General features: G+C 34.3%; 1 protein-coding gene across 2 annotated transcripts in view; it reads right to left on the reverse strand.

The window, feature by feature from the left end:
• Positions 1-2,497: 2,497 nt before the first annotated feature.
• The window catches only part of LOC129278909 (inactive ubiquitin carboxyl-terminal hydrolase MINDY-4B-like), a 34,382-nt gene continuing 23,623 nt past the window's right edge, over positions 2,498-13,256 (reverse strand). Inside the window, exons 10-13 of one of the 2 annotated variants that reach the window (XM_064111705.1) lie at positions 11,787-11,885; positions 10,505-10,685; positions 9,462-9,543; positions 2,498-8,602 (exon numbers count right to left, since the gene is read on the reverse strand). In XM_064111705.1, coding sequence (XP_063967775.1) covers positions 8,554-8,602; positions 9,462-9,543; positions 10,505-10,685; positions 11,787-11,885 — 411 coding nt within the window. In that variant the 3' untranslated portion in view covers positions 2,498-8,553. The remainder of the gene's footprint in view (positions 8,603-9,461; positions 9,544-10,504; positions 10,686-11,786; positions 11,886-13,256) is intronic. The other variant, XM_064111706.1, reaches the window with a different exon arrangement.

Consider the following 13,256-nt stretch of genomic DNA (forward strand, 5'->3'; position numbering starts at 1 on the left):
AGACCTTGTGATTATTACAGCATAACGCGTAATGCGTCACTGACCATGACTAATTTCATAATTTTCTGAGAGATGAGATGATATGCTTTCATTTGATATACAATCAATATTTCAGTCGGTATTAAAGCCCCCTCACACCTGACCGAATGTAGGCGGACGATGGGTGACGAATGGGAAAAATGAACGAAATGCACGCGAATTCAACGATTTCAAATAAAATTTCCGTCAAATCATGCGATCAGTAACTATTGTCAAATTTTATCAACGAACGGTAAACGAAGGATAGATATGACATGCGAAGGATATAGATTTTTCGGTTCACCTCTTTGAGAAAATTGCGGCCGAAGGCGAGCGAAGGGTTGATATATCCCAATATTAAAGACGAACGAACAGTGAGCAATGGTTTGATATGGCGTGCGATTAGAAACAAAGACGAGGGAATAGATCGGGCAATCTTGTTCGTTGTGCCATCGTGTTGCTTCGTTACGGGTTCTTTCGAGATCGGTCCACTTTGGCAAAAGCGCGATGGGGGACTATGCGCGACAATAAAACACGAACGATAAACTAATGATTAAAGAATATCTTCCACTTGAGAGTCAAAGAGAAGATGCAAATGATATGTTATACCGATGATTTAGCCTGAATACTGACCACGTTCTTTTCTCTTCTCTACCAGGTATTATTATTTATTTTACATAGTTTGATTGAAGCTCCGATATGTCCTTTCTTCTATTCTTTCTATTTCTTTTATCTCTTCCTTCTATTCTCCTCTTCGTGATGTTATTGTTGTCGCCGTTTTTGCTGGTGTTCTTCTCATTATTTTTCTTCCTCCTCCTTTTCTTCCGTCTCCTTCTCCTCCTCCTCCCCTTTCTTCTTCTATTCCTCCTCCTTCTTTTCTTCTTCTTCTTCGTTATATTCTTGTACATATTATCTATATATCTTATTTATTGGTAATAGTAAATTCTGATTTTTTTCTTCATTTTTTAAATATGTAAATAGTATAATTTTACCATTTTATTATCTTTATTCTGTATGTCGAGCACCCCACTGGAAATAAGCTTTCGATGGTCATCCTGTGCAAGCATGTTGTTTTAATGCTACTGTATATATGTTATGGTGACTTGCCAAATAAAATCAATCAATACCGCAGACTGAATAAGAGATGCGAATTCAAACAGATGACCAACGATTTCTCAATTCATGTTCAAAATTTCCGCGCGAATTTGAATAATTGCAGCTGTTAGTTCAGAAGGTGTACGAACCCAAACACGAAGGGTAAATATGATTTACTATCAGTTACCATTGAAAGCGATTTCTTAAAAAATGCCTTTCGCCAGCCATCGCAAGGCATATTTCAGGCAATTCGGTGAGTTGTGAGGGGGCCTTTAAGCATTTTCGCCAACGAATTGATATCTGACTGGTTTTGCCTCATTGGCTTTTGAACAGGGGTGTAATTAGGTTCATTTTCAGTTTCTTTTCTTGTCAAAATTAATAAACATTAGAAGGATCATAATTTTATATGAAATTAAATCATTTCATCTCAACTCCCAGAAAAAAGAGAAATAAGTTATGATCATTGACGCATTGTAAAAAGTTACGCTTCAATGATCACAGAAAGGTATGAAAATATTTAATATCACAATTAATAAAAAATAATCATTCATAGATGACTGATCACAATGTGCAATTAGGTGGAAAATACAAAGGCTATTCTCTTTCATATGATATATAGTTCATTAGATTTTAGGATAGCCTGGTTATGTGTTTTTACTTCCTGCATAGTTCATCCGTTCATTTTGTAGTGTTTTTAATTTACAGTGTACAAATATTTCCTGTATAGACTGTATGTACCAGGGGTGTGAGTGGTCACAAATAAACAGATCTGAAAAAAGCTGAAGAGTGTTCAAAATGCCTGAAAGAAAGGGATATCATACTTTTTGCACAGAGGACAGCCAAAATAAGCTGTAATTAAGCTGAAAGTAAAAACAACCCCCCCCCCCTGAAATTATGAACTCTCACACCCTGATATACACACATATATGAATAATAGGATGCCTTAAAAATAAAATCGTAGATTTCTGAGAAGCAAAGCTCTCTAACATAAAAGGTAAATCTACATCTACGATTTTATTCTTACAGCATTCTACTATTATCAATCGTGATTCTTGTATTCTTACGGCATTTTTTAATTTAAATTTGTAATTCTGGTATTCTTACGGCATTCCACTAATATCAATTGTGATTATTGTATTCTTTATATGCCAAAGAAGACTACTTTCATAATAACTTCAAAGTACAATTATATGTTGATCACACTTTATGCAATTAACTGCCCGATTATCATAGCGTATGAATTTTAAGTTGCAAAATAATAAAATATGATCAACATGTAATCTGTGTAGTTTGATTTTTTTCCTGAGATCTAGTAAGGAATAAAGCATTTACCTTAAAACGCATACAAGGGAAATACCCTAAATTCAACACAAAGTCTAGAAAATTTGATTTGAAATCTAAATGTAATTTATTCATTCATAATTTGCAATGTAACAGTTCACAAAAACACAGTCTGTTTCCTCTAAAACTATAAGTATTATAGAGCCATCTGCGTTCAATATGAAATAATGAAATAAATAAATAACAATGAAGTTCTAAGAATACAGCACAGAAGACATACAAATAACAATTCAAAAGGTAAATGAGTGTCATTGCCATTCACAATCATTACATGACATAAACCCCTCAAATAAAATGGGAAATAAACATAATCATGTTCCCCTTGATTTAAGTGGTCTGAAAAAATCAAATTAATATGAAAATTCTACCTTTGCGACAATGGCAGTAGAATGCAGAAGTCGTATCAGCATGCATTAGAAGTAGTAAAAAGAGCAATAGCAGTACTAGTAGTGCTACAATACATGTAGTAGCAATAGTACGAGTAGTAGTAGTAGTATAGTAGTAAGAGTAGGAGTACCGGTAGAAGTTGTCCTTATTTATGTCCACATTTCATGAACTATATAGATCCTCAAACTTTCAAAGTTATGATGGCAATTCAAAAATACACCCCGCACGGCAAAAGTTCATTGATCTTGGTCATGTGAACTGAGACTAATACGGAGGATGCTACAATGATACTTGATTACTCTTACGTCTAAGTCCATGAACTAGATCCATTTACTTTCAAAGTTATGACATGTCAAGTATTTTACCTTTGTTAAGATTTTGATGTTGATTCCCCCAACATGGTCTAAGTTTAATGACCCTAAATGGCCTTTGACCTTGGTCATGTGATCTGAAACTTACACATGATAATCAGTGATACTTGATTGCTCTATGTCCAAGTTTCATGAACTAGATCCATAAACATTCAAAGTTATGATGGCAGTTCCACAAGTACCCCCAACATGGCCAAAGTTCATTGACTCTGAATTACCTTTGACCTTCGTCATGTGACCTGAAACTTTGGCAGAATGTTCAGTAATACTTGATTACCCTAATGTACAAGTTTTAAGAAATAGGACCATATACTATCTAAGTTATGATGACACCGCCGACGTAAGAAGCTCTGCGCCTATAGTCTTGCTCTGCTATGGAGGCAAGACAAAAACTACATGAAGCATGTTATAAGATAATATTCATAAAAACAAACTGAGTTTTTACATACACTGTAACCCAACATAATGGCAGCATAACAGAGGCAACACTTAATGAAAACTGAAATTCAATATCAGGTAGTACATTTATTTTGCTCCTAAAGGAAGCTACATAATAAATAGTTCTAATTACATGTAAATTAGATCTAACAGTAATGGAAGTAGAATAAGAAATACAAATAGCATTGCAGAAGAAAATGTATCCTACGATTACTCAACATTTATTATGTTATAAATAGCATAAAATACGACTAGTTTTATGGAAATATAAATAGTTCTCATGACTATATGATAGATATAACAAAAATTATGTTATGAGATACGATAAAAATACAAATGGAATACACTGGAACAACTGTAACACTCTAACAACTATTGTTTTAACTTTCAAACAAGTTGCTTACATTTTTAAATAAGTTGTTCGAAACTTCGAGACTTTTAACAATTGTTTCAAACAATAGTTCTTAAGTGCAGTACCAGCCTTAAACAACACAATTTTAAACAGTGTCTTACAGAGGGTGATTTCAAGTTCTGTGTTGATATATTGGTGTTGGTGTTAAGTCAATTTTCACATGAGCATCTATAACACCAAACATAAAATGAAGATGGTCCTGAAAAGTCACTCACTAGTTTTTGAGATGTCAATAATGTGATCTGGATCTGTTTTCAAAACTCAGAATAGATGTTGGAGCTACGAGAATCAATCAAAATTTCAACATCAACACCAACGCCAATGCCAACATCGGACTTGAAATCACCCAGTGTTACGAAAGAAAATAGACCCATTTTCTGTTGTATTTTTAAATACAGTTAGTACAAAATTCATAAAATCACATGATCATAATTATTGCATATTGAAAGAAGTCTCATGGCAAAATTACACACAATAATGACCAAAGGCAAGAATACAATAGATAATAATCAAACATGATTACAGAGATTTAGAGTATAAGTGTAGAATTAAAAAAATATATGTAGACCCTAAATAAATTATTTGATTGTTCTTTCGTGATTAAGGTGTTCTTTCTTTGACCATTCAAAAATTTGTTCACATACATGTAGGATGATGTATGTTCCTGTATGACAAAATGTAACATGGCAAAACTATAGAATCTGACATATAACCAGACCTGCCAACCTCTGGGAATGAAAAATTGTATTCCGTGATAAAAAAAGTGTATTTTTCCCCAAAAAAGTGTATCTCATAATACAATGCGTAGCGCACTTGCTCATCGCGGCGCTCAAGCTGCATGCAAGCCAAAATGCGCAATGCTCTTGCAGATGAAAAAAACAAACGTTTAAACATGTGTATATCTCACCCTGGTTTTAACAAAATGATTGAAAAAAACAAGTTACCTGAAATTACATTGATCTAATTACCACATTTGTGTAAGTTTTATGAAATAGAGACATATAGAGATGATTTTTCTCAATAAATTACAATTTGTAAAAAACAAAAACGTATTTTTAAAAGAAAAACGTACTGTCGTATTTTGGTTGCAAAACCGTACTAAATAAGCCTAAAACGTACTGGTTGGCAGGTCTGTATAATTCTAGATGGCTAAAATACAGTACACACTGCAAGTCAATGTATTTTGATCTTACATTGATAACAAATGAATCAACTACTAATAATAAATAAAACAGGAATAATTATTTTCTCTTATGATTTTTTTTCTTTTAAATAGGTGGTTAACTACTTGTTCATAGTACATACTGAAAATATATTCATATGGCACAGTTGCATTTAAAGAAATACCTTTTTCAACTTTTTATCAAAACTAGTTAAATATTACAGGAATGTCTGTAAAGATGATCTAATGGCACAATATAATATTGAAAAGTAATAAATAGAAAGTTATCTTCTTAACATTCAGGATTAGAAAATGTATATCATTGATCAAATACTAAAACTTTGTTCGTTTGCTACTTGCCGCATCGATATATTACAATTATTTTAAGAATCAATTTACTTTGGGTGTGTGCGTCTTAACAAGCCTTCTGGCTTTTTTAGTGCATAATGTTTCAATGATCTGGCAACAATACTTTGATTTATCACTTTCGCTTGTATTTATTTATGTTTTAATGATATGTTTTAATTTTTTATTGTCTCTTTGTTTGCACATGATCATGATATCAACTTGTATTTTTAATGAATTGGAAATAAATGCTGAATTGAATAATACCTCATTCTATTAATTTTCTAATTTGATCGAAATGGTTGCTAAAATGCATAAAATTTTTTGTTTGTTTTCTATTATGTATTTAAGATAGTCGAACCTGCTACAAAATTAAATAACAAGAAAATAAAAAGGTAAGGGAATGTAAAAGTAAATGTAACACAAACCTGTTGTAGATTATAATATGACACATATTTCATAGACCTCTGCCTGCATACACACAATCTACAATGAGAAAAGCCTAAACCATGCCATGCTTTAGGCTTGAATCCCCAACCCTGCCCTCATTTGAGATCTCATTGCAAATCTCATTTGGTCACATTCATATACTTAATAATCATTACAAGTTGGATCTTCATTCACCATCTTGAAGCAGCACTTACCCTGGAAGAAGAAGAAGGATGCAACATGGTAGATTGCATAATCAGACAAGTAAAGGAATATAGAATAAACGAAAAAGGTGCTGTACGGTTACCTACTGATGTTAAAATATGAATTTACATCTAATCATAGTTATTGAATACCTAGATAAACAACATCTGTACCAGTACTTCATAATTAACAAACCCTTTCTAAACTTTACCAACATTTTATACTCATATAACTTGAAGTTAAACATTTTGATTCAAAATACAGAACATTCATATTCTTTAATCCGCAACAACCGATTGTTCAAATGTATTTTTCGTTTAGATCATCAAATCATGACAAAAATTGCCACCATGGCATAGCTAAAATATACTTTTTGTTCATAAATTTGTTCAAATTATCTTGGGAATTGTCGAACCCCTGAATGTGATCTGTCACCCCTAAACCATTAATTTTGATAATTTTATTGAGCTTGAAAAAAAGCACATCTTAAACATCAAAATGATATCTATCTCATCGAAATTGATCAACAGTAACACCAGTCCAGAAAAAAAATGGTGTCAAAAGAAATTTTTGTCTCTCATCTTTTATATAACTCACAACTTCAAATTTTGACGGTACTGAAACAAATAATTATTCTTCAGAATAAGCTCATTTTCAAATTTCTACCTTTTGAAGACCAAATTATCATTTGGCTACTTACAGAGAACCATTCCAGGCAACTTTGTTGGTCTGGCGGTGGCAGGTCACAAATGACCCCTCTTACAAAGAATTTTAATTCTCGATATTTTTATTTTATATCAAGAAATAAGGTTAACAAAGAAAACACATACAGAATGTTGGCATCGGCTGGCTCAAACATCCTGGGGGGCGTTTCATGAAAGGACTTGTCGGACGTTTTATCTGACAAGTCCCATTTTATCTGACAGTTACCATAGGAACAGTGCCTCTCTGCCAATCAAAATCATGGAAAGATGTCAGATCTGACTTGTCGGATGAAAATATTGATGAAACGCTCCCCAGGTGTCACAACCAAGTAAATTTGAATTTGTGTTCATTACTTAATACTAATCTGACATGTATATGCACCTTACTGATTTGTTATAGGTAATAAATATAAGGCATTAAAAAAAAGATTGTTCCAGTATGGCACAAACTTCACATTGCACTATAGTATATAAACATAGAAGACGCTTCAACTCGACGCCCCTTTAGCACATTGTTTTTTGCGGCAAAGAAATCAACTACATGCCACTGGGATGCCACTATGTGTCAGGGCCCCGTCTCACAAAGAAGAAAGATTACGATTGATCCAATCAATCGTAACTCATCAGTGCCATAATTTTTTTCTACAGGAAATTTGCAAAATGTCCTTTGTATACAAAGGAGAACACACCAAATTGTCAAGAAATCAATGAATTTATGGATATACATTCATATCTAGAATTTTTTTAAACAAACATGCATTTTATGAGTTGACTTTGCTGGCTTTCCATAGTTGTAATTGATCGCATCAATTGCAACTCTTAGTAAGATGGGCCCTAAGACATCAATCTCTATTTGTTTTACAGTAAGCATGAAGAATGATCACATGAAGAAAAGTTACTGAGGATAATCTTGTAAAAGAATACATGATTCAATCCAGTTGATTCATAAGCTCATAATAGAATACGTAGCCATGGTATCTTGTGAAAAATATATGAAAAAAATTACAACTAAGAGGAATGTGATTGTAAATTTCCCTACATTTACATCCTAAATGAAGTGTCCTTAAGGCACTGTAAAAAGGCAGGATAAAATTCATCTTATTTTCAGTTGGCATATTCATGATAGAAACAACATATTTTCTGAAAATGATTATAATTGAAAGGTACATGTACCAACATTCTAAATGAGCTTACCTTTACTTCATAAAAAGACTAATTATGGCACAGTAAACAAGAGTAGAAGCATTTCACTTCTTGTCAGAACTCAGGTTCAAAATAGAATACAAGACAATTTCTGGGAACATATGGAAATAAGAATTAAAGGTAACATGTTATATGTATCACCATATTGTTACCTTTTAGGTAAATTTGACATTGATTTGATTTTTGCTATAAGGCCAATTTACACAAGCAATTGTGCTTCCTTTGACCCTTCCACATATATAATACCTTTCATGTCAATGATTTTGTATATTTATATATTTTTAATTGTGGAAATAAAGTTGAATTGAATTATTCTCAATAAGCTTACCTGTGTTATAAATAAAGGTTACATATGGTACTGTAAGAAAACAGAATACATTTCACTTTTTATTTTTTGCACACTTAGGGAGTATCTTTACTCATCCTGATTTGCTGATTGGTTCATCAGAAGAAAGGGGATGTTCCATTCCAGTCTATATGGGCACCAGGCCATCTGTTTCAGAGGGAGGAAATGAAATAAAAAATAATAATTATATACTTGATAAAGGTGAAATAAACATCAAGATATTAATGAGTTGTCTTTTACTCCTTCTTATCTGATTTTTACTACTTGTTTTTCCTTCTTAATCATTACTGAACTACTATCATGATAATAATTGTGACCATCATTACAATTACTGTTTATTGGCTTTAATATGTTCGATCACCCTTCAAATTTTTAAAGAAGACACCCTATACTACCACTCTGAGCAAAAGTAAAAAAAGAAAAGAATATCTACCCAACTTGATGGTCATGTGATTCTACTGGACTATATTATCATCATTGCCATCACATCATCATACCAAACAACATCATCATCACATCATCACCACGATCATCAACATGATCATCATCATCACCATCATCATCGTCATCATCATCATCACATCATCATACCTAACATCATAATCATCACCCTCATTATCATCATCATCATCATCATCATCATCATCATCTTCACCATCATCACCATCATCATCACTCTCATCATACCCAACATCATAATCATCACCCTCATTATCATCATCATCATCATCATCTTCACCATCATCACCATCACCATCATCATCACTATCATCATACCCAACATTATAATCATCACCATCATTATCATCATCATCACCATCATCATCACAATCATCAACACCACCCATGTCATCATCACAACCACTATCATCATCATCACCATCATCATCAAAAACACCACCATCATCATCATGATCATCATCATCACCATCATCATCACCACCATCAACATCATCATCATCACCATTATCATCACCATCATCATCATAATCAACCAATCACAAACCTTGATTGAATGCACTCATCTACAAGAGGAATATTCTTATCGTCCTTTTTCTTTTTCTCCTCCATAAGCCTCAGTCTGGAATCTGAAAACAACAGAACATTACACTCATAAGTCCTACTAGATTGAAAGCACCAATGAATGTGATTATAGCATATCTTTAGTTTTGGTAAATCAATTTCAGGAGATGAAAGCTATATTAATCATATCTTTATGAATCATATGAGAAAACTCAATTTGCACTACTATGAACACAAAATCACGTTTTGGAGCAATATGGGTCTGAGACATGCACTTGCATAAGTTGCGTAATTTCACAACCTTGTACCTGGGCATCACAAATTTGTTCTCAAAAGATGCTCAGAACTTGAAAGTGGAAAGTCAGCAAGCGGTGGGGTTGAAAAAATTTTCATGGCGGAATGGTCAAGCAAAATATCAGGGAGGGGGTCGAATCATCCCCCCTCCCCCAGCTGCTGAGGGTTAACGTCCAAACCCGGTCGGGGGGGGGGGGCAGTCAAATATATTGCTGTACACATGCGTGACCAAAAAAACATGTTTAAAGGGGTGTTTTTTCAGTTTTGGATGCGGCCTTGTGTGCACTCGTTAATGGTATCAAAAACACCGATTTGCAAAAAAAGGGGGTGCTTTTGAAAGACTGGTCAATGGTCAGTCGCGGGGTCAATCGTATTTGGGGTACGTTTTTTTTCCAAACCTTTTTTTTCAAGACTAACCAATATGTATAGGGTATGTTTTTTCCCCAAGCTTTTCTCAAGTGTTCGGGTTCTTCCCGAGTGTAAGCAATGACCCTGGAAACGGGCCTGGGGAAAAGGGAAAACGGTTATTGTTACATGTAGCAAGTAGACAAAACTTGTTTAGGGGTCAAAATGTGTAAATGAAGCCTGCAAAAAAATTGTTTAGGGGGGTTATTCTGCACACAGAGAAAAACTTGTTTAAAAGGCGTTTGGAAATAATTTGGTCACACATGTGTAGGGCAATATATTTGACTGCCCCCCCCCCCCCGGGGACCCAAGAACCAAGATACTAACCGACTGTCAACCTGACCTCTTCCTTCTGCTCGGTCTGACCCGTGTAGAAATAAAGGTTAAACTTAGCTTCACTCCTCCAATCACGGTTCAGGTTAAGATTACAGCAGAAGAAGAGTGAATAGCGTCCTTTTAACCTCAACACCCACACAGGAAAGACAGGCGTCTTCAACATGCTCCCTATCTGTAGAAGGGGTAATAAAATGTAGTTATAACCTTTTATATCCCTCTTATGAATATTCATGAGTATTCTAGATAAACGATTTGTTAATTCGTGATCATGTGACAAAGTATAATTATTTTCAACAGGAAAACACATTGCTGCAATTAGCTACAGTATAGTTTTCTTGTAGAAACATGAAAATATATAAAAATAATGGAGTAAACCTTGCATACTGCACTATACTATTCATACAGACAGCATAGTGGGAATTATTAATCCTCGGTTGGACTGGCAATGTAACTATTTCGGGAAAAATAGTAATTGCCAGTGCAACCTCGGATAAATAATTCCCACTATACTTTCTCAAAGCCTGATATATTTGTATATTAACCTAAAACCCAAACAGGGAAAACGACAGTCTTCATCAATCTCCCTATTTGTGACAAGACATGGCAAACTCACAGATTCACATGAAGTCAATTGGTCTAACTTTTTGTCCAATTACAAACTTGTCTATCATTTGGTCTACCATCAGTTTGTCCACTATCCACATGGTCTAATTGCCATCTGTCCACTCACCCATTTTGTCTAATAACCAGTTGGTCCATAGCCATTTAGTCCATTCCACTTGGTCTAATTGGACTAAGTGTTAATTGGGTGATATAAGAGAAAATAAAATGGACACGAGACCAATTGGTTACGAAACGAAATGGTCATAGACGAACTCGTGATTAGACAAAGTGATGATTGGACCAAATGGTTATCGGACCAAATGGCTATTAGACAAAATGTTGATGGACTAAATGAAGGTAAACTATGACTATGTGTTGAGTGGACAAGTTGGCAAGTTGGCAAACAACACAAATGGCTGTTCTGACAGTTTTAATTATATGTAGACCCAAACTTTGTCTTATTGGATTATTTTGACATTTGACCATGATCATGTGATCTAAGATGTGTGCAAAACAATAATTTATACTTGATCACCCTTATGTCTATGTTTCATGAACTAGATCCATAAACTTTCTAAGCTAGGAGTTGCATATACAGCACTTATCGAGAACCTCCGTTAGAGAATATCATTACATTAACTAAAATGGATAGGAAGGCGAGGCTACTCACTGTTATTTTCTTGGCATTCTTGACTTGTTTTCCTTCGGGCCTGTCAACCACAAGAATACCAATTTCAGCTCTCTTTTGGATGCCATAACGAGGTACATCCTAAAAGGAATATAAAAAAGAGAAACACATTACAAAGTACTAATTATCTAAAATATGCTACTCTTATCCCAAGATGGATACCATACTTGTTTACAAAAGGACTTTAAATGAAAAGGGAATCAAAATTGAATATCTCCATCTACTAGAAATAAAATCAATATTTATGGATTGAAATTCTTAGTGTAATTTTGGATTCATTCTGATAATTTTATCCATTTTGGATTCAGTCTGATTAATTCATCCATTTTGAGATTCTCTGTATCTTTTGAAATCCAAATTAATTTTTTGGTGATGAAAATTCATGTCCTACATATAATGTTGGATTCATACAAAATCAAAGATTAAATCAGTAGCTATTCAAAGATTGGATACATGATGGGTTTCAGCCAATCATTTGATCAGGATCCATACCATATCACCATTTGATACAAGTTATTAAGTGTAGCATCTTTCCACTCAATGGTAACTTTCCTTTACATAAAGCTGTTCGTAAATTAAAGCCGCCTACCATTGACAAATCATTTGGAAATCAAAGCCTATCTCAGAACATAGAAGGGATTCAAGTCTCCAACTAAGCTTACTTTTGCTATAAGGATTGTCTGTTCCAAGTGCCATGATTTTTGCCGTTTCAAATTTCAATGGTAACTTTCCTGGGGACCATTCATAAAGCTGTTTGTAAGTTAAAGCGGCCTACCATTGACAAATCATGGGAAAATCAAGGCCTATCTCAGAACAGAGAAGGGATTCAAATCTACCACTCGGCTCACTTTCACTATAAGGATATAGTCTGTTCCAAGTGCCATGATTATTGCCCTGTTTCAAATTTCAATGGTAACTTTCCTGGGGCCGTTTCATAAAGCTGTTTGTAAGTTACAGCAGCCTACCATTGACAAATCATGGGGAAATCAAGGCCTATCTTAGAACAGAGAAGGGATTCAACCTTCCACTCGGCTTACTTTCACTACAAGGATAGTCTGTTCTAAGTGCCATGATTTGTTGCCCTGTTTCAAATTTTGCTTGATGAGAAAACAGCTTATAATATGGAAGAGCAATTACAATGCCTGCTTCCAGACTGCGTGGGGGTGTAATGTAATAGACGCTGGCATGTCTGTGAGGTCTTATAGGAGAGCGATAGGTAGTAGACTAACCAACCAGAAGTAAACTGCATGTTTTCACTTTGATACATGTTACTTCACAGAGGATATTTGCTCTGGTTTGGCAATCAAGAGACCTGCTAAGGGACTAGGAATTGGGATTGTTGAAAAGTGCGACAACCCGAAGTAAATAACGATCAGGAGTTCGGTCAAATTTGTGCTGTCCATACTTTTATCCCATTGGTCCAATGGGCTCTCATGATGGACGGATTATATT

The sequence above is a fragment of the Lytechinus pictus genome, chromosome 16 (assembly GCF_037042905.1).
Source record: "Lytechinus pictus isolate F3 Inbred chromosome 16, Lp3.0, whole genome shotgun sequence".
Taxonomy (NCBI): Eukaryota; Metazoa; Echinodermata; class Echinoidea; order Temnopleuroida; family Toxopneustidae; genus Lytechinus; species Lytechinus pictus.